The 19,996-nt window shown below is 44.0% G+C and overlaps 2 protein-coding genes across 5 annotated transcripts in view; both read right to left on the bottom strand.

Moving 5' to 3' along the window:
• Window positions 1–1,775: 1,775 nt before the first annotated feature.
• TADA2B (transcriptional adaptor 2B) lies at window positions 1,776–7,310 on the bottom strand. Its single transcript, XM_027899731.1, has 2 exons — window positions 7,025–7,310; window positions 1,776–5,745 (listed from the first exon to the last, which is right to left on the bottom strand). Exons 1-2 carry the CDS (start codon window positions 7,292–7,294, stop codon window positions 4,753–4,755), a joined length of 1,263 nt encoding a protein of 420 aa, XP_027755532.1. The 5' UTR covers window positions 7,295–7,310; the 3' UTR covers window positions 1,776–4,752.
• A 5,462-nt stretch (window positions 7,311–12,772) lies between these two features.
• TBC1D14 (TBC1 domain family member 14) overlaps window positions 12,773–19,996 on the bottom strand; it is a 67,470-nt gene continuing 60,246 nt past the window's right edge. For all 4 annotated transcript variants that reach the window (XM_027899726.1, XM_027899727.1, XM_027899728.1 and 1 more), the window contains 2 exons: window positions 14,463–14,721; window positions 12,773–13,007 (listed from right to left, as the gene is read on the bottom strand). In XM_027899726.1, coding sequence (XP_027755527.1) covers window positions 12,942–13,007; window positions 14,463–14,721 — 325 coding nt within the window. In that variant the 3' untranslated portion in view covers window positions 12,773–12,941. The remainder of the gene's footprint in view (window positions 13,008–14,462; window positions 14,722–19,996) is intronic.

The raw sequence follows: 19,996 nt of genomic DNA, 5'->3' as shown, positions 1-19,996 counted from the left end.
TTGGATTAAGGAGCTTCTTACCTTAAGGTCAAGTACTGATGACTTTTCTTTGGTGCAGATGCAGAGTTGCCAACAGCTCTTTGAACACTGGACCTACTCACAGTGAGAAGTGATTACTTGTTCCTTAAGACTTTTTTTCCTGGAACTGGTTTGCCTCATGGGAATCAGACAGTTAACTAGGAACAACCTAAGTGCACACAACTGTTTGGAAGGTAGTTCATGTTTAAGGATTCATTCTTTCTCAGCTCTAAAAAAGCAAGCTCTGCCCAATGCTTTGACTGGGCAGAGGAGGGAGAGTAATTTTTTGGGGTGTGTGCAGACAACTACAATGTTAATTTCTTAGAACTAATCAAGTACAGGGATAAAAATGCAAAAATTGAATGTAAAAACACAGGAAAAATGGGAACTCCATATATTTATGTTGAATTTGGAAGTAACTGCCCTCCATCTGGGTTCTGAGAGTGCACTGTAGCTGTGTGAAGTAGGATTGTGTACTTTGATAAGGACCCGTTCTAAACTGATGCCATAAAGGGACCAGGATCAATTTTATATATCTTTTAAGAACTGTCATGTGTTGATTTGTCTTGTCCCAACCCCTCTGGATCTAAACTAAATGTAGTAACTTCCTTAGTATAGAATTTTTTCAATAGGGCATTAAAACAAAGGGACAGCTCCTTCCCTACTGAAGAAATATTTTTAATGAGCTTCCCGCTGCCTCAGAAAACTCTTTTTTGGACTACGTTACTTCATTCAGGGGGTTCTTAAACACGAGTTTGTATTAAACGTTCAGCCCAAGATTCATCTTTGAAGCTGAAACTATCTAATTTTAAGTGATACCTTCCCTGGCCTGCCCTCAGAGAGGCTCCAGCACGGAGCGCGTCAGTCTGTACGGAGAGCTCCAGCCACCCGTGTGCTCTGCCATACCCCAGGAAGGAGTACTGAAGGAATCAGAGGGAAGTGTTCTGAAATTTCAGCAGCCAACAAAGCTACCACCAGTACTAGCTCTTTCATAAATGCCACTTTCCCCCCCATCACCATTTAGCTACAAAGAGTCTGCGTTTGTCATTGCAAAGACATGAACCATTTTCCTCACTGCAAAAGCTGCGTCTCTGTTAAATCAGTCATGGGTAGAAATTTTAACACGAGTTTATTTACCAATACACAATGCAAAAATGTAGTAAAATGCTGTGTGCACAACATCAGTCCGGTTTGACGTTGATTTCAGCACAGGTGTTTGTGTCTGGCACAGCTACACCAGTACCCAGTTCAAGTGAGTGCAACATTCCCTTTAAGGGAGAAGGAAGCTGATGAGCTGAACGTGCTCACTGGGTGCCTTCCTTCACCGTATTTAAAGTGTCATCACTTAAGAGCAAAAACATTCTGTGAGAAGAGACTGAACAGAAAGGCTCATGAAGAAGTCTTGTTTTAGTTACAAAGAAATCTGATGCAGTGGCTGCACGAGAGAATAATGGCAGAGTGTGGAGTCTGTGTGATTCACAAGGCAGTTCATGGTCAAAGACTCGTGCAAACCCACTGACACTGCTGTTAAGCTGCTGGGCCTGCCGGGGGCAGGAGAGGCTGCAGCCAGAACAGTGCAGCAAGGCAGGCACTGCTGGGCAGTGCAGCCAGCAGGGAGTCAGAGCTCCTCCAACACGTCCCTGGGACTGCACAGACTGACTGTGGCCTCTGACCAGAGCAGAAGGTCAGTGTTTTGAACAGCTTAGAGAGTGTTGCTTTTTCACAGGTTTACATCAATGCTGTTAAGACAGATACTATTCATTAGTAATAACTTTAATTAGAAAAGTCAAGAGCATTAAGCATTTAAACACCTTGTCATTAGCAACATGAAGGCTGGGTTATTTGTACAGTACAGGAAGCATTTCCAGATCAACACAAGATACGAGAGCTCTTTGACATGTTTTTCCTCAGCCCCTTCACCAGAGAAGAGAAGCAGCATAGCTCTAGTAAGTTGCTGGATTAACATTAACTGCATCTCAACTTAAAAACAATCAAACAGAAAACCAGCAGCTCATAACAAAGGAATGCGTAGACTAAATCAGTTCCATGTGAAATATGGAACAGCAGCATCCTCTAGTGCAAGTCACCTTTAAAACTAAAAGCATAGCTGACCATGAGACACTGCTTCTAGGGAAGCCCTTTCCAAGGGACTAGTATTTGCTAAAGCAAACATTTACCACCTCGAATTTGCTTGCAAGTACAAAATAAATATTGATATCCATATTTCATACATTAAAAATACTTTATTTTACATTCATTTTGATGTTCAATAAGTTACGTCTAGCACCAAAGAAACATTTTGGAGGGGTTGAGGAATTAAGCTACAAAGTGTAAATGCAGAATTCATTTCAACATTTAAATGACTCATTGGTGCCTAGAGTTTTTTCCTAAGTTATTGTTCAGATGGGCTTGATGCTATTGCTTCAGTTAGATGTGCCAAAACAGTGTAGAAATATGAAAATCACAGATTTGAAGAAAAAAAAAAAATCCCAGAAGAACCAACAACAAAACAGTTCTCCTAAATTCCCAGCTAAATGCAGAATTGAGGCTTCGTAACACCAATGTTATGGCAGTTGGGTAACAAGTTGAAGAAGAACCAAATTGCATAACTAGAATACTGGAAAGAAAGACTGAGCTTCCTTCCCACAGGAGTAGGGCAGAGAAAATAACCAGGGGTTTAAACCTCACCAACTTGTGCGCTGCCTGTACGTGCACATAGGTTGGAAGTGGTTCCTCAAGCTGCTCAGCACACTGCAATCTGCTCCACTGCTGCCAGGAGAGACAGTCTGGTCTCAAGGAGGCCACAACAAACCACTTAGGGAGAAGCCAAACAAAGTATTACGTCCAAGAGGACATAGCCCTTAACTTTTTTTGAAGGGACATAACATCATAAGCTAAAAAGAAAAAGGCACTAGAGTTTTGGGTTTTTTCTTCCTTAGAAATGCTGGCTTTGTAATTGTACCCCTTTTTTTCTAAACTCACTGGTAACACTATTTTGGTAATGCTGGATGTATCAACTGAAACCAGTTCCGATCGGAATACCTCTGCCAAATTGCACAATTAATACTGTTTCAAGATTTTGTGATATCCTCACTGACTACAGCCCACAGCATCAAAGCAAGGTGACCTTTCCAGTGCTTGCACTGATTTTGAAGCCAGACAGATTCCAAGTTTTGGCACACCTGCACTCCAGACTGGCCCAACTGGTCTCCAGTCACAGCTTCCTGCTCGGACATGACCAGCAGAGAGGCTCAGGCACAAGTAACACTGTGCCATCTTCTGTGTGTGGCAATCACCAGTTTCTATTCATTTGGTTAAATGAATTTAACCAAATACCAGCACGGGAATTTAAGGATGAAATGAGCACAAAAATCCTTTCATGGACCTCCTTCAACATCTTTCCCTTAATCGGTAGATCTTACTAGAACAGTACTGTGGATCTGGCATTCCTGTCACCTGCTGTGTTACATCCCAGCTGGTGCCCAGCTCCAGCTCTGCTCCAGGCTGTACTATCAGAGCTGGGATGAGTTCCCTCTCAAGGTGCAGTCCTGTCAGTAATTTCACTTTCAACATGTGTAGGCCTGTAGGTTTCAAGGTACGTGCAATTAGAACCCTGTAGCACCTGGATCGACCACTCCACACTTTAGGAACGCAGCTGTGCATTTGGACATGATCTGCATCACTTCTTACTTTTGTTTTTAAAGACGTGCCCTATTTGAGAATCTTGCTCCCTTTCCCTGACCTTCCCAGCTGAAGTCAGGAGGCAGCTACACCTCCTCAGTACGAGCTCAGCACTTACAGATCCCAGAGGAGGAGGAGCAGGCTCCCCCAAAAAGAGAAAACAGTGATTTTGCTGCCTGAGGCTCCTACCTGCTGCAGGACAACTGGCTGCTTATTGTCCCCAACCCCATTTCTGGCTCAAATCCGGGACCCCACCATAGCACTGACTCCTCCTCTGGAACAGCACCACAGCTCCTGGATATTCCTGCAACCACAGTATCAATTAGGTCACATCAAAGCTTCAGAGGGGTCTATTTCAGGAAAAACTCAAGCCAAAGCAATGCCCAGATCAGCTGGGTGTAAAGGGAGCTCCTCAAGAACCTCCTTCACAAGTCCCTGAAGCCTCTCACCTACCACATTTCCTTCCACTCCCTGGCACAGCTCATCCCTGCTGTACTCCCGACAGGAACTCGCACCCCGCTGTCCCTGTGCCTTGGCTGTATTTGCCAAGGAGAATGTTCCAAAGGCTTAGCAATGGTCACAGAAGTCCCTTCTCACCCTGCTCCTGAGCTCAGGACTGTTGCAAGCTTCACTTTGCTGCCAGCATTAGGCCAAAAAAAAACAAAACAAGGGGTGAAGAAAGTTCCCAGCAAATGAAACTATCTCCTACCTTCAAAGAAAAGCAAGGATTACACTGATACTCATTTATCCAACAGAATGGACTAAAGCAACTACTCTGGGACTACTGGACTTAAGTTCACATGAAAAAATCTGTTCTAAGAATGTACCAAAAGCAGTGAAATCCAATGTAGAAGTTTCACAATTGAGTATTTTCCATGATCCAGAGAAAAGTCTATTTGAACCACCATGGATCATGATGAGTGGGGGGTTATGTATTTGCTTTTTCTGGTTTTAAGTGACATGGTTTCTGTATCTTTGGGGAGGGGAGGAAAAAATAACGGAGTCCTTGAGGTTGCAATGGGCCTCTGCTGTGTTTTCTCAGGTAGCTGAGTTTCATGAAGCATCCCTGGATATCCAACCACTTTCTGTCAGAAAGTTTAAAATCCTTTTCTTCAGTACCTTATCTAAGTAACTGGGAAGGCGACTCTTTGAAGGAATTCCTTGTCTTTTTTGGAGATGGTCTTTAATGATAATAGTTTTTACAGTCAGATAACGTGCAGGACTCAAGTTTAGAGAGCTGCAGAGCACCTTTTCCCTGTCCGATAAGAGTTCAAAGCCAGGCAGGTTTTCAATGGCAGCAAATTCACCTTCTTTACCCTCCTCCTTCCCTCTCTTGGAACTAGCAATGTTTTTGTTCTCCTTCCTCTTTTCCCGTTTGTGCCTGGCTGCCTCGTACTCTGCCGACTCCTCCATTTTGGTGATCCCATTCCGCCGATACCGCTGCAGCTCCCGAATCTTGGCTCGGAGTATCCTCTCCTTGTGCATGTTCTCAAAGAAGTCTTCGAACTCCTTACAAGACATGAACTGGTACAACGGCCTCAGTTTCAGCCTCAGCTCCTTCTCTTCCTTTGTGATCTTCCGTTTGGGAGTTTTCTCCTTGTCCTTTTTGTCCTTCCCCAGGAAGGCCGGCACCAAGTTATAGTCCCGCGCGATGTTCTTCCGCCGCTGCCTCTCCTTGAGCTTCCTGACGTACATGTCCACGTGAGCCCTTTTCAGCTCTATCTCCACGTCGTCGTCGTCGTAGTTCACCGAGAGGCCGCTGATCAGAGTCTCGGCGTCCTGGTCGTACTCGATCTCGTAGTCGTCCCGGAGCGGCATGTACCCCAGCTGCTGCTGCTCCGCCACCGAGATGTCCAGCGGCGGCAGCGGCGTGGTCAGGCTGGGGGACAGGGGGCCGCCACTGGGACACGTGTGGTCCGTCACTCTGTTCGGGATGGTGTCAGGGATGCAGGCTTTCCCCAGGTTGCCGTGGATGTACATGCTCACGTAGTGCTCCATCACCTCCTGAGGCGTCCGGGATGCTCCCACGTGAGCAGCCATGTCCTCCTAAACGGAAAGAAGGAGGGACAAAACGATTCCCATTACATCTCCAGCATAACGAGCACTCAGGTAGGAACACAGCATTCTCCCTGCCCCTCCAAAGACAAGTGTCAGTGCCTGCACTTCTCTAGGGACACTCTGACACCGGCCGTGTTTCCATCAGATCCACGTTTTCAGGTCCGAGTGAGCATTTACGAGTGCCTGGGGCAGGTGAGCCACAGAAACAGCACCAGGAACACGAGGCACTGGATCCACACAGTGACTCCTGGGCATCCATCACACTCTCAGAAAGCAGCTTACCATCAGCAGGAAGCTTCCCAAGTCCCAGGGAGCACCGACAGCACTACGTAGCCTGGGGTTTGTTCATTTATATCACAGTGCTGAGGTATTTTAGAGCAGTGGGGAAATAAAGACAGACAATGTTTACAAGTGAGAATGACACTATTTACTCTTTTCTAGTTACTTAGGAAATAGGTTGCAATGATCATACACTTTAAGGTTTTGAAGAAGTCTTTACATTTCATGAAGCAAAACATAATCAAGTAACAGTTAATGAATCAAATTAATCAAATAGTCAGAGGAGGACAATGAGGGTGACTGGGGCACTGGAGCATCTCTCTTAGGAGGAAAGGCTGAGGGAGCTGGGCCTGTTCAGCCTTGAGAAGATCCAACTGAGAGGGGACCTCACCAATGTCTACAAATATCCAAAGGGAGGGTGTCAAGAGGACGGTCCAGGCTCTGCTCAGTGGTGCTGAGCAACAGGGCAAGAGGCAACGGGCAGAAACCGATGCACAAGAAGAACTTCGTTCCTGTGCAGTGACTGGAACAGATTGCCCAGAGAGGGTGTGGAGTCTCCCTCACTGGAGATATTCAAGAACTGTCCGGGTGGAATCCTGTGCTATGTGCTCTGGGATGAGGTTGGACCAGATGGCCCTCTGTGATGCCTTCCAGGCTCACCCGTTCCGTGACTCTGAAATGATGCTGCTCCCGTACTGCCGGTGTTTACAGCCCGGGCTGGCCGCAGGTGACACCGCAGGTGACACGGCAGGTGCGCAGCCCGTCCGCAGCCGGGACACCCTGACGGCACAGGCCGAGCAGGGACAGAGGCGGCTCCCGGGGCTGTGACACGGGCGGGACGGGGAGGCAAACGCGGACCGTGGGGCAGCGGCACCTGCGAGCCGGGTGCGCCCCAGGGACCGCCCGGAGCCACCGGCAGCGGGGCTGCCCCGGGTCCTGTCAGAGCCTCCCGCCCGCAGGGAGCTCGCCCGCACCCCGCGCCCCTTACCCAGTTGCCGAAGCCGAACTGCTCGATGGCGTCCAGCAGCAGCTGCTCCTCGCGGCTGCTCCAGCCGCCCTCGGCCTCGGCGCCCCAGAGGGTGAAGCGGCCGCCGTCCACCAGCTGGTAGCCGTGCCATCGGCGGTGCGGGCCGATCTCGGCGCCCGCCGAGAAGCAGTCGGGGCAGAGCTCGATGTCGTTGCACTCGGTGCAGCGGAAGCGCAGCGGGCTCACCTCGGCCAGGCAGTACACGCAGTACTTCTTCCCCAGCTCCGCCATCTTACCCCGCCCGCGCGCGCGCGCGGCACCGCCCCCCGCCGCACCGCGGCCAATGGCAACGCGCCCGGGGGGCGGCGCCACGCGGAACCCTGGCCAATGGTGAGAGGCCGCCCCGGTGCGGGGCGTGTCAGAGCGAGCGGGCGGCCGCGATTGGGTGAGCGGGGCCCGTGCGCCTTCCCCGCGGCCAATGGGAGGGGCGACCCCGAGCGAACCCGCCGCGGATTGACCGCCCGGGGAGAGAGGGCGGGGCCGAGCGGCGTTGCCAGGCAACGGAGGAAGCGGCAGGGGCGGGGCCGGGACAAGGCAGAGCCCTTTGGTCCCGGTCGTGCCCGGGGCTGGATCGAAGGCATGGAGGGACGGGATCGGCGGCGGGAACGCACGGCAGAGGAGCCACGGCCCAGAGGTAAAGAACGAGTGGAGTGCTTTCGTTTTGCAGCACAGGCTGGAATTGCATCCCTGTGGGACCAGGACTGCTGAGCTGTGTTTGAGCTGCTGGTTCCAGCTTCAAAATGAGGGGTGTGTGCATTTAAACAAAGCACAGAAATCTCTGACTGCATATATATGGGGATAAGGGGCAGATAAACTCATATAAAGACAGGTGGGAACAGCTCACACCTTCCTCTTTTAAATCGCCTCTAAAGGCGATTTAGGTTTTGTGAATTGCCTGCATATTTGAGTGACGAAACATAAAGTTCTTTAGACTACTGAATGTTCAAAACTCGTTCTTTTGTCATAGCGAGGCTATATCAGTCCTTTCCTACTCCTCCTGCATTAGTGACCGATGTTCTCCCGCAGTCCTGCAGCTCTGCAGAGCTATTGCCCACACACAGGAGCAGGGCAGGAGGCTCTTGCTCTGCAGACGACCGAGACTCTCGTGATCTGCGGCAGCTCCAACACTCAACCCAGGAAGGGCTGTGACACAACTAATATTCACAAACTTCTCACAAAGTACCAGTAGATCTGTCTCTGTGGTGGTTGCTGGACAGTAAAAGGAGACAAGTGTAGCTCAAAACACATCTCTTTAGAAGAACAAAAAAGACGTGGAAATCTGTACCTTTTATCATAAGTCCTGTTAACAAAGTGAGCTCCTCTGCTGGCAGAGCGGCTGTTGCACAAGTTGAGAATCCTCCTGGTGTTCCCTGGTGTTTTCATAAATCACTGAGGATGATCAGTGGTCATCTCTCCTTTTTTACAAATTCCTGCCAGGAAAATTCTTACACATCTTGCTGCTTTAGGCTTAAGACACACAAACCCTCCTTTAGCTTACTAAATATTATTAAGCAGTAAATGTAAATAGATAAAGGGAGGGGAAGCATGGAAAATGAATCTCAGGTGCTTTTCCCTCCTGCATGTTTGACATTTGGAGAAGGCAGGAAGGTGCAGGAAAGGTTGAGTGTTTAATTCTCTGAACTGAGTGTTTCTACTGAAACAAGTAAGACACCCTTTAAACTTCACACACTGCCCCCAGGACTTTTTCTCTCAGCACTGAGTAGCAATAACCCTCTGCTACCCTAACCTTCCAAAGCACCCTGAGGATGAAGATCCTCCTGTAAATACAGGAAGACATCCCACTGGGAATCAGTAGAGACAAATGTCTTTTTAGTTCTTAATCTCATCTGCTGGCACAGAGGAAAATACTTCCCTTCAAACAGATTGGAATTCCTATTGGGAACACAGGTAAGGAAAATTATATCTAGTTTTGAACAGATTTGTGCAACTCTGTAAAAGATACAATGTAAACCTCTCTTGGTATCAGCTTATGGAGAGGAATTCTGATTTTACAATCTACTTCAGCAAATCAAATAGGAAGATACTTCAGCAAAAGGAAGTGGGACGTGCTCACTGGAGAAACCAGAACTGTGGCAGCCAAGGCCTCCTTCTTGCACAGATCCTGCCTTCTTTCCACTCTTTCATCCAACTTTTATTTGGTGCTTCAGTCTCTTTTCAGTTAAGCCACAGGAAGCCTCTCCACTTCAGGCTCTGAAGTTACGCCTATTTAAGAAGTAAAACAACACTGCCTTAAGCACAAAAATGCTTTGTGATTATAAAGCTTGCAATAAACCAAGATTTCTTCTTTTCAAAAGAAGACAGGATAATGTATTCAGGCATTTCTGAGTTTAGCACATGTCACAGAAATGTATTTACAGCTCTTTTTCCAAAAATCTTTATCAGATCTCAGACCTAGTCCAGAGAAAGGTGTATGAAATGGGATTAAAGCGTGGGCACCATAAAGTATTAAAATCTTCTTACTGTCTCATAAAATTCAACAGGTATTTTAACTTGGAAAGCATCCAGCAAAAAGTCCTCCACCTGCAATACATAAACGGCCCAAAGTCCTCTTTTTGGACAGACCAAAACTGCTACAGAAGCCTGTGAAGAAACAGAGAGGTACTGGGATTTGGAGTTTCTGAATTACACCGACAACAGGTGACTAAGATAACTTTACATGACTTTATTTAACAAAACCATATATTTACAGTTGAAAAAGTTCCAGTTTGATACACATGTCTAAACAAAACAAACGTGGTAACTACAGTAACCCAATTTAAACATGATGTGCAGGGGATGTATCGACAGTTCTCTAAGTGTCATTCTCCTTCTTAAAACATTCAAAAATAACCTGTTACAAGGTACCGTTTTTTCCCGAATGAAATTATTTACTAAGTGAAATAATGTTAATGATTGACTGCAGATTGAAGTTGCAAAACTGCTTTATTATAAAGTGCAGATTGTACAGAATCCCAAAGCTGGTTTAAGTTTTCTGGTTTCTCTAATCTGCTGCACCTACAGTGGTACTTCTGTGTATTGCAGCAGTTTTATCTTTCCTCAAACCCATGAAGAAAAGAAAGTTTGCCTGATGGGGACATTTGCTCAATGAAAGAAAATCTCATGCATCTTGTTACAGATACTCTCAAGCACCTGAACAATGAAATTGTCAAATTCTTTAATGCAGTTCCCTGAATTTCTTAAGGAAGATTTCTGTAATAGCTAATTAAGAGATTTGGTATGCTGCAAGAAACTTAAAAAGCTCACTGGCAAGTAATTCTATGCCCTTACTACTCATCTCTAGTTTTTATCAAAATTCAAGCGTTACCTTCAAATCAAGTTACTAAGAAGTTGAAACAATTGCATGTTTAGGCAGGTGATTATTTTTTCACATGTATTTTGTTTGAAAACAAACTGTGCAAAGCTCCTTATTGCATTGCTGTTTCTTCATTAAAGAACATACCTTATATACACAAAGAAATCATTTAGAAAATATATACAACTTCTAAGAACAGAAAGATCAAATCACAAAAACAAAATAATTACATTTGCAAGTAACAAACAGTGCACAAGTGTTGCAGCAGGCCTTTTTCCCCACAGCTGTGCCCACTGTCACTGTTACATTCAACATCTTATTGAGAAGAGAAAAAGAACAGGCTGTCAATGGCTGCCAACACACCTAAGTAGCTAAAAAATGCGTTTTTAACCAGACAAATGAGCCACACTTGTAGACTTGTTTCAAAAGGAAATACAAATGTGGTTGCAATGAAGACTGAAATCGCAAAGCCAGTTACAGTACCACCTACAAATGTATATACTGAGGAAAAAGTTCTCTCCGTGTTTAACAAACCGTTTAAAAGCATAGTGCAAATGTTTTTTGGATGGTAGGCCTCTCGTATCCTTCGTGGAAAGGCATATTTGTTGTAGCAATAGAAAAAAGTAATATTAAAAAACACTTACTGACCTTCCTGCTTTCTACTGCACTTCAAAGCCATGTAGCATACAAGTACCAGTCACTGGAGGACCTAAGCTGTACAAATTCTGGGAGAATTAACACATTTCCTATCAACATCTTAATGTCTATTTTCAGTAAGTGATGACCTAGAAGAAGTCTTGTGGAGCAATTAAGATGACCAACAAAAAATCCACATCCATTACACCAGGTACACAAATTGAACAGGAAAAGAGGTCAATGAGGTATCAGGCTTGCAGGCTGCATTTGCATTACACATCTTTCAAAGTGATTATGAGTCCTCACTTACCAGGGAATCTTGTTCTCACTTTTCTTAATATTACAATCAAATTATCCCTCACAGAAACGCTGTCTTCACCAGAAGACATTTCCTTAATTATGCCCCACAGTACTCTACATTAAATGGGGAGTTGAGCAGTGTACAACTATTCTTCTCATTGTTTCATTCAGACTATAATCAGCATAAACCAGACTGAAGAGCATTGGGAAACCGCTGACCACACATCTGGAGGGTTTAGCAACCACTGTTTACAGTTAACACAAATATTGCTTTAGTTAAGTTTCCCTTTTCAACGATCGTGATTATAAAATAGATTTTATACTACACACTACGCAATAAACATTCTTGTGGAGCAGAGGCACTCGTGATTTGCCCTTCAATGTTCATCTGGAGGCAGAGGGGATGTGAGATGTGTTAGGGGTTTATGTAACCGCGGTTTGCTGTTGGTTAATTTGCTCTCCTGTATTAGAGGCCAGATAAAAGGCTCGGAATGACAGCTTGTACTTATCCTGATGGTGTTTGTCTGGCACATTTCCAAAAAAACTTCTTTCACTTGTCACTGTATCATCAGCTCCACATTACACTTTCCCTCTGGAGCAGCAGCAGCAGGTCCAGGAGATCCCACAGAACCTTTTCTTTCCAGCAGCAGCATTGTAGAACCTGACTGCTCTCCTAACCCTTCCTCCTCAGCTTTGCCAGGGAGCAAAGCTGGGTTTAAAGTAACAGGAGTTTCTGGTTTAAAGTAACTATCAAAATTGCTTTTAACCATTTCTCGGTTTATCTGCTCAGCCCCCAGTTTTACCAGCATGACTGGAGACACAAAAACACGTCTTTAGCCAGAGGAAAGAGAGTACAACTGGGAAATGATGCCAGCTTAGCATTAGAACCCTCTGGGTGAGCTTAGAATAGTCTGATTAATGGAATTTCCTCCATATGCATCCAGATTCGAAACAAATTTCCAAGGCATCTTGAAGAATAATTGGTTTTGCACTGCTAGTGTGACTTCTCTTTCAAGGTTACTTTCTCTCAACTTTTTCTTATTAAAGAAAGGAATGTAGTTCTACATCTACATGATTTCTTTGGTAAGAGGGACCCACAGCCTATAAAATAGAAGCATTTCTAAAGAAATGGTCCTCACATCATTTAACTATAAATTCCAGCACCAGTTATTCAGATCCAGGGACTTTTATAGGTATTGGAAATATATCCTGCCTAAGAATGAAACAGAGGAATAGCTTTCAAAGCAACCAACACTGCAGAATGTCCAGTCTTTTAAAACATCAAAGGAAAGAGACTCAGAAAAAGCCAAAGCCTTGATATTGTTTCACTGCTCTCATCAGAAGTACAGAATGTTGTAATGCTCTCCACAGCATATGCTCATACCACTAAAAGTTTAAGGCTAAACCTAGGTTTAATTTATAAGGGGTTTACCCCCTGATTTCCTTTCTTTTTTTTTTTTTTTTCCTCTTCCTCCTCCTTATTTTCTTCTTTCCCCTTTAAGGCTATCCTACTACTAAAGAAATCTCAGAAATAACACTTTGATTTGCAGGCTCATACATGTCAAACAGTACTCGACAGTTTTGCCACTTTAACTCTTTTCCTTTGAGTCACAGGAGGCAAACCCAACATTAACGTTTGAGTGAAGGGCTTCCTTTTTCCATTTCCCGGTTATCCTTCTGCAGAGCAGCCAGGATCTAGACATTTCAAGGAATGAGAGAGAAGAAAAAGATTTGATTTAAAAAATGACTCAATAATACATTGTCTGAAGAGTTTCCAATTTATGTCTGAGCAATACTGTTTTAAGTATTAAATGTAATCAAATTTACAGAACCTGTCCACTGACAGAGACCTCTCCCATAAGCCCTTGGATAGAGATGGATTTAACGAAGGTTTAAGGTCCACCTCCCCCCAACAGACACTTTTGAAGCCTGTTATTTGGGGTACATGGCAGAACAGGACCACTGTCTCTCCTTCCCTGCAAAGGAAGCAGCAGTAGGTTGAGAATTTACTTGGAATGCAATCCTCACACACACACGACAGACGTTGCAGGAAGGTGAGTGAGGTCAACTGAGTGAGGAATGAGACTGGGAGGATACTTGCAGGGACTGGCTGAAAGAAGTTCTTGAGCAAAGAAACAAAGCTGGATCTGTGCTGATGACCCAGGGCCAAGGGCAGAGGTGAAATGCCAGCTCCTCTGAGAGGAAGGGGGTGTCAGGGAGGACACGCTGTCCCTGTGCCGCTCTCGGTGAGCACTGCAGGCTCTGCTCCCTCTCACACACCACATAGGGCTCAGAGGGCTACGGGCTACTCCTGCTGGGAAGGTGAGAAATCCTCACCTCAAAGAGCAAGCTGGCAATCCCCAGCACCCACAGGCAGATCTCTACCCCAGGAAAGGACCATAAACACCCAGTTGCAGCCCAACTACCACATTTAACATCACCTTTCAGTTTCACTGCAAAAGATAACTGGGTAGAACAAGCAGAGCTCTGTTACAGAACCACTGGTGAAGTGGGCTGTATGACTGCTTTGAACAAAGAAAAAACAAAAATAAAAAAGGGGGGTTCCACTCTCCAGCACGAATGGCTGTTAAAGCCACTTAAGCATTTTCACATTCAGATGACACATCCTTTTTCTTTAAGCTGGAATTTAGCTGAAATTACAGTGATGAGAGCATTTCTGAAATCACATGCCAAATTCCAATAAAGAAGCCAGAGATGCAATCACTTTTGTACAGCCCTAAATCATGCAGAAGAGATCCTGAAGAAAATTAAGATGACAACTGCATGATAAAGTGTCCCAACAAATTGCCATCATCTCCCAAAGTGTGAATTTCTGCTTATAAATATCAAGTTGTAATGTTGCCAGCAGCTTTTGTAATTGATAAATTTTAAAAGCTGTGTGACAGTTCGTCAATTTCACTCAACATTTCAATTTTCAATGTCGACTGAGCTTTCCCTTTCCAGAGGAGAGTAAGCTCAGGGAACCCACTCACCTCAACCGATGCTAAAAGCATGGAGTGAGCTACACAGTCCCACCTACCTCTAAAATCAAACACTAGCTCTGCTAAAACATTCTTCCAGATGTTGTCAAACCCCATCTTCATGAGTACAGTACAATCATCAGTTATCAAATATTGACATCCTCTTTACCTGAGCCCATTTTTTGTTTCTACTTTGCATCTGAATGGCAGCAATAGACGTGAAGAATTCTTCTGAAGGCAAGTCCTCAGGTAGCTTTGTTAAAAACTGGGCTATATGAATGAAGTCCATTTTAGTCAAAATATCTTCAAAAAGTTTTAATATTCCCAGCGCTGTACGGAATAAGAACTCTTCTCCATCACGGCAGAACACATCCCAGACACGACATGCCAAGTCTAGTGGCAAAGATTTGCTGTACAATGTGAATATCCTGAAAAATGGAACAAAATTTTCAGAGTTACTGGACAAGAAAAACATCTTGGGTAGTCACAGAAGGACATAGGCTGACCAGAAGTTTGAGGTTTCTCAATTATTTATATCTGAATATTCCTTTTTGTTTTTCAGGAGTACTTCTGTTAGTTGCAGCATACCAATCCACAAAACAATATCAAATTGTACAATCAGTAAGGCATCTTGCTATCAGCCTGGGTCTCAGAGTTTGATTTTCTTGGATCGCACCAAGGACACAATATATTGTGGTTTTATGATGGGCACCCACTGATCACAGGTATAATCAGAGGCCAATCTTCAATCATCACTTCAGAGTTGAGGATTGATGCAGTTTCAGCTGTGAAAATGCAAAAAGCTGAACCTTAAACTGCAAAGGGAATTTTGTGGATCAGATAAAAGAGATGTGTAAAATAAACTCTCGTGTTCTAGGCTTGATTGACTGGCATAATAACAATAGCATGAATTTTGGAGGAAAGATCAGCTTAACCTTTCATGAGTTGAGTGAAACAGCAGGATGTCTAGAGAGAAGGTGCAGATGGCTGTGATCTGATGGCAGCTAAGTGTGGCTGAAGGGATGTGATCCCCAAAGAAAAAGGGTAATAGCAGAAGCGAGAACCTCCTCTAGGTTGCTCAAACTAACAAGAGCAGATTTCTTCCCTCACCAAAACACTGACAGCCTTGCAGGCAGGAACACGAAGCTGCTCCCCCCTCTCTCTCCTCCATCCAACACTGGCTACACAGCAGAGCACGAGCGCTGCCACCAACAAGGACCCAAATGCAAGTGAAGGGATTTGAGTTTCCTGAAATCACTTTACAGTATATAAGGGAAAAGAGTTACAGGGCTTTTTTTCCTTCAGAATTCAGGGAGAACTCTTCTCCCCAAATGCACTGCACAAAAATCTCTGTAAAACTGCAAAGAATTCTCTCCCCGGCAGAGGTCAGCAAAGGCTCAAATTTAAATCAAACCTTTTCATGACTTTTCACAAAAACGACCCTTTCAAGTATTCTGAATCGAACAGCAGTTATCCTTTGTTTAAGACTACCCCCTATCCCCTCCAAGTTTTTCATTTAAGAAACTCGGGTTTACATAAAAAAATAAAATTGAACAGGTACATACATACATGTATATATAGGCATGGAATATGAATTAATGTATTTTCACAGCAAATCCTAATAATCAAAGGTTTTCTGCAGTATCTGCTTTTCACTATATGAGATCATTTGAATGATTCATCATCAAGTATCCAGCTTCTGTGTGAATCAGCACACGACAGAAGAAAGGGAAAATTTATTCATTTTAGAAACATCAAGACAAAACTAACATTTGCACAAACTCAGGTGGCAAGAGAATTGCAGGTTTATGATCCTTAGGATTCTGCTTTTTTCTGGTTGTTTTTTTTTTTTTTTTATCTCATTGCAATCTTTTTATAAGAAGTGGAAATCATTTAAATTCTGTTCTCCAAAGAGCTAGATTAGAATTATAAAAATAAACAAACAAGAGTCTGTGATTAAAACAAAAACAAACAAAAAAACCAAACAACAACAACAACAACACAACCCCAAATTGCTCCTGTACGTATTTTACATACCTACACAAATGCAAAAGAATAGCACAGTACAAGCTTCTTTGGGTTCCTGGCTGGAGGTGCGCTGCAGACTTTATAATCTCCAAATACTTTTGTACAGTCACACGCCACATAAACCTGTCTTGCTACAGAATACCCACACAGCACAGTTAAGGAGTTTTGTCTACACACACATGCGCAGGAAACAGCAATAGCTTCTCAATTTAAAAGGAACGGTGCAATAGGAAGCAATTCAACTGAGTCCCTTCCTGGTCACCAAGCAGCAGGCAAACACCCAGCCAGAAATGAGTCCTGATTACAGATAAGCAACAATGCCAATTTTCTGGAACTGTTTTTATTCTCAAAAGCTATTATTCTGTCATGATTCAGACCTAACCTGAATAACCCATGTGTATTAAATCTCCAACTATGCGGAAAATTAACTGTCAGAAGAAAGAACTATTTATTAGAACACTACTTTTGTATGAGAAGATTTGCTCACATCAAAAAAGCTGTCACATCAAATACGGTATTTGCCATTGAGCTCTTCATAATTTGGAAGGAAGCGCCATTTGCAGGAATTTCACAAGGCAATTAACTTTCATTAATCCTTGGATGGAATTGAGGCAGCAAGTCCTAAAAACAGAGAGCGGGCCCCCTAGAGCGAGCAATGAAACATCAGCAGGAATCACTGCTAAGAATGGATACAGCATTTACTCCCTTCAAACATTTCCTACTGAAAGACATTTTTTATCAGACATCTGAGCTACCGGGCTGAGACCCAGCTGAAATTTATCACAGCAATAAAGCAGCTGCTCAACTGAACCAGTGAGAGCAGTGGCTCTCAGCAGCACTGGCACGCTCCCTGCACATTGTCTGCTCCCTCTGTGCTGCGGATGGTTTTCTGTCTGCAGGTCTCTTCCAACCCACTCTAAGTCCCAGCAAACCAACTCTCACAGTGTCAGGGTCACAGTAATGCAGGTGCAGCCCACTGGCCTCCCTCTGTTTGGAAGAGGGGAAAAAGAAGAGCCAGAAGCTCCTGCTCCTCCCCAGCCCTGCTTACGATGAAAGTGTTCTTTGAGGTAGATCCATGAGGTCCTGGCTCGTTTGCTGCTCGCAGCAAAAGTGACAACATAATGTAATCACGAAAGCAAAGCACCTCTACCATGATAATCACAGGCTCTGTGCTTTCATTCCTTTGTTCCTTCTCCACCCCTACCCTTTTTTCTCTTTCTTTTGTACTTAAAAACTCTTCATAAGATATTATTACCAAGAGCAATGCAGACAGGTATCCCATATTTCAGACTGGCAACTCATGCACAACACTGATGCAAATCAGCTCTTGTGCATTTCTTGCACTACACATTCTTTTCTCAGGTCTGTAAATTTTAAAAGCATTACAGTGTAAAAAATAAAAAAAAAAGGAAATATTTACTTTGTTCTTTACAAGGGGAAAAAAAAAGGAAGTAAATATTGTGTAATATAAAATACTGACTGCAACAGAGCAACTTCTTAGCACTCAGCAAATCCGATTGCACTGTAAAATGTATCAGTATAATATAAATACTGTGTGTGTTTCTAAGCAATTTCCAACCAGTCAGAAGCACCTAAAAAGCCCTGCTTGCTCACCTTGCAATATTTCCACTGATTCCACCCCAATCTGCAGCGACATGAGGATAAGCACACTGTAAAGTGGGCTGAAGACTAGGATCTTCTGGAGTCTGGTAACAATTGCAATTCAAAAAATCAGGATGTCCCCAAAAAACTTTAGACAGAATTACAGTTCATTTTTTTCTTTGATGAGAAGACATACACTTAAAATATCTTAAGCAACATTTTTTGGCAGGAGTGGAGAGTTACTGGCATGACATGGACTATGTTTTTCTTAAAGTAACACAGAGCAAGCTTATAAATATCTTACTGAAAGTGCCCATTGAAAATGGCCACACAAAGTGCCTTGGACCTTTATCATAACAAGCACACGGTGTCAATAGAAAGTTCCTGTTCACAGAGCACAATCACAGTCCATATAATACTACAGAATCACGGATCAATCCATCAGAACAAACACAGCCTTTGGCTATAATTATTGCCAAAATCATTTTTCTGAGTAGGGATAAAGAGGTGTTTGTATAGCAGCAGCAGGTCATAAATAGACAGCATGTGTCCTTGGCAGATCCACATTATGCTCTGCTCACAAGAGCCTGCAGAACATCAGCTGACAGAGTGAGAGGCCAAAATGGGCTATTCTGACACACTATTTCCCTCTGTTCTCTGTGAACCTGACTGCACACTGCTCTTTACAGCTCTTTCACACCTGATCCCCTTTATATTCTCAAAAAAAAAAAAAAAAGGTCAAAACCTTTATACCTTTGAGTTCCTTCTGTGAGATTTATCAGTCAGAGTTTGGGCTTGAAGCACAAGGGTCCTTTTGTACAAGAGACACCTTACTTGTGGCAGGTATCCTCAGACAATCATGCCACTGTACCTTTTAATTAAGCTACTCAGTCCTTGGAGTTTTCCCATCACAGAAGGCAGTGGTGGAACTAAACTGGCAGGGGGGCTCCCCTCCCTAAATCCTCCACCCAAGAAAGCCCAGAGCAGCAGTGCATCACCTGCACAGCTGGGCCCACCTACCAGCACAGCATTTCTTTTTCTTGGAACACATCCCTTCAAAAATTATTTAGGCACACCAATTCTACTGCCATCCCCTGCAGCACCGGTTACAGGAAGAGGCACAAAGCAAACAAGTTGATTCCACTGTAATTGTGGCAGAACAGGAGGGTTTCCCAGCAACTGGTCTGTGTGGTACGGGCTCCTGGAGGCCTCCCAGAGCTGGCACCAGCTGAGCTTTGCTGCACACATGCCTGCACAGTAACCACAGCAGTCACAGGAATAGCAGCAGGCATCCCTCTGGGGCTCAGAACAAATGCTCGTTAAAATAAAAGTAATGTTGTTAGAGCAAGGCTGTTTCACAGATTCCTACCTACAGGCAAAAGGTCTGCCTACTCAGTGTGACACTGTACCTTATTCTTACCTGACTTTAAACACACTGCAGCCACACTTAGTGGTGATTTAAAAAAAAAAATCTGAATCTGCTTCCTACAGGATCAAAGTATTTTGAAGTATAAAATATGTATGCGCATGCACACACACACATACATCACTTACACACAGATACACGTACATATTTAAATGAGATACAAAAGTTTTACACAGTTAAATACAACCTGCACTGCCTAACAAAATGAAGGACAGAGTGGTACAAGCTGTCTAGCTCAAGATAAGTGTAAAAAAGTTTAATACAAGATTGGGCAGGTCCATCTGGAACAGCCTATATCCCTATGCAAGATCACAGTGTTGTGACTCTCTAAGGACATTAAAATAAATGGCTTGAATATGGATGCAGGTAGTCAGCAAGAAATGCTAAGGGCTGTCAGTCCACTGATACAAAGACTTTGAGAAGTGCCATCCACAGTCACTCCTGACTGAAGTTTCTTTCAAGTGCTCTTAACAGCACCCACAGAGGGAACAAAAAGGGGACCTGGTGTGCTTCAACACTTCAGTAACACTTCAACACAGACTTCATCACTTCGGTTCTTTGCTCACAAGTCTCTAATTTTTTCTTCTTCTGGTGGTTTTTGTTTTGGTTTTGTGTTTGTTTTTTTTTTACCCCATATGTGTGCTAAG

The sequence above is a fragment of the Empidonax traillii genome, unplaced genomic scaffold, assembly GCF_003031625.1.
Source record: "Empidonax traillii isolate 1590-97213 ecotype Southwest subspecies unplaced genomic scaffold, ASM303162v1 scaffold687:size894609, whole genome shotgun sequence".
Lineage (NCBI taxonomy): Eukaryota > Metazoa > Chordata > Aves > Passeriformes > Tyrannidae > Empidonax > Empidonax traillii.
Note: the sequence above shows the minus strand (reverse complement) of the source record. Positions and strands in the feature narration are given on the sequence as shown.

Coding starts and splice junctions, on each gene's coding strand:
- TADA2B (XM_027899731.1), bottom strand. CDS start 7,294: ATGGCGGAGCTGGGGAAGAAGTACTGCGTGTACTGCCTGGCCGAGGTG. Junction 5,746..7,024: donor AGTTCGGCTTCGGCAACTGG/GTAAGGGGCGCG, acceptor CTTTCCGTTTAG/GAGGACATGGCTGCTCACGT.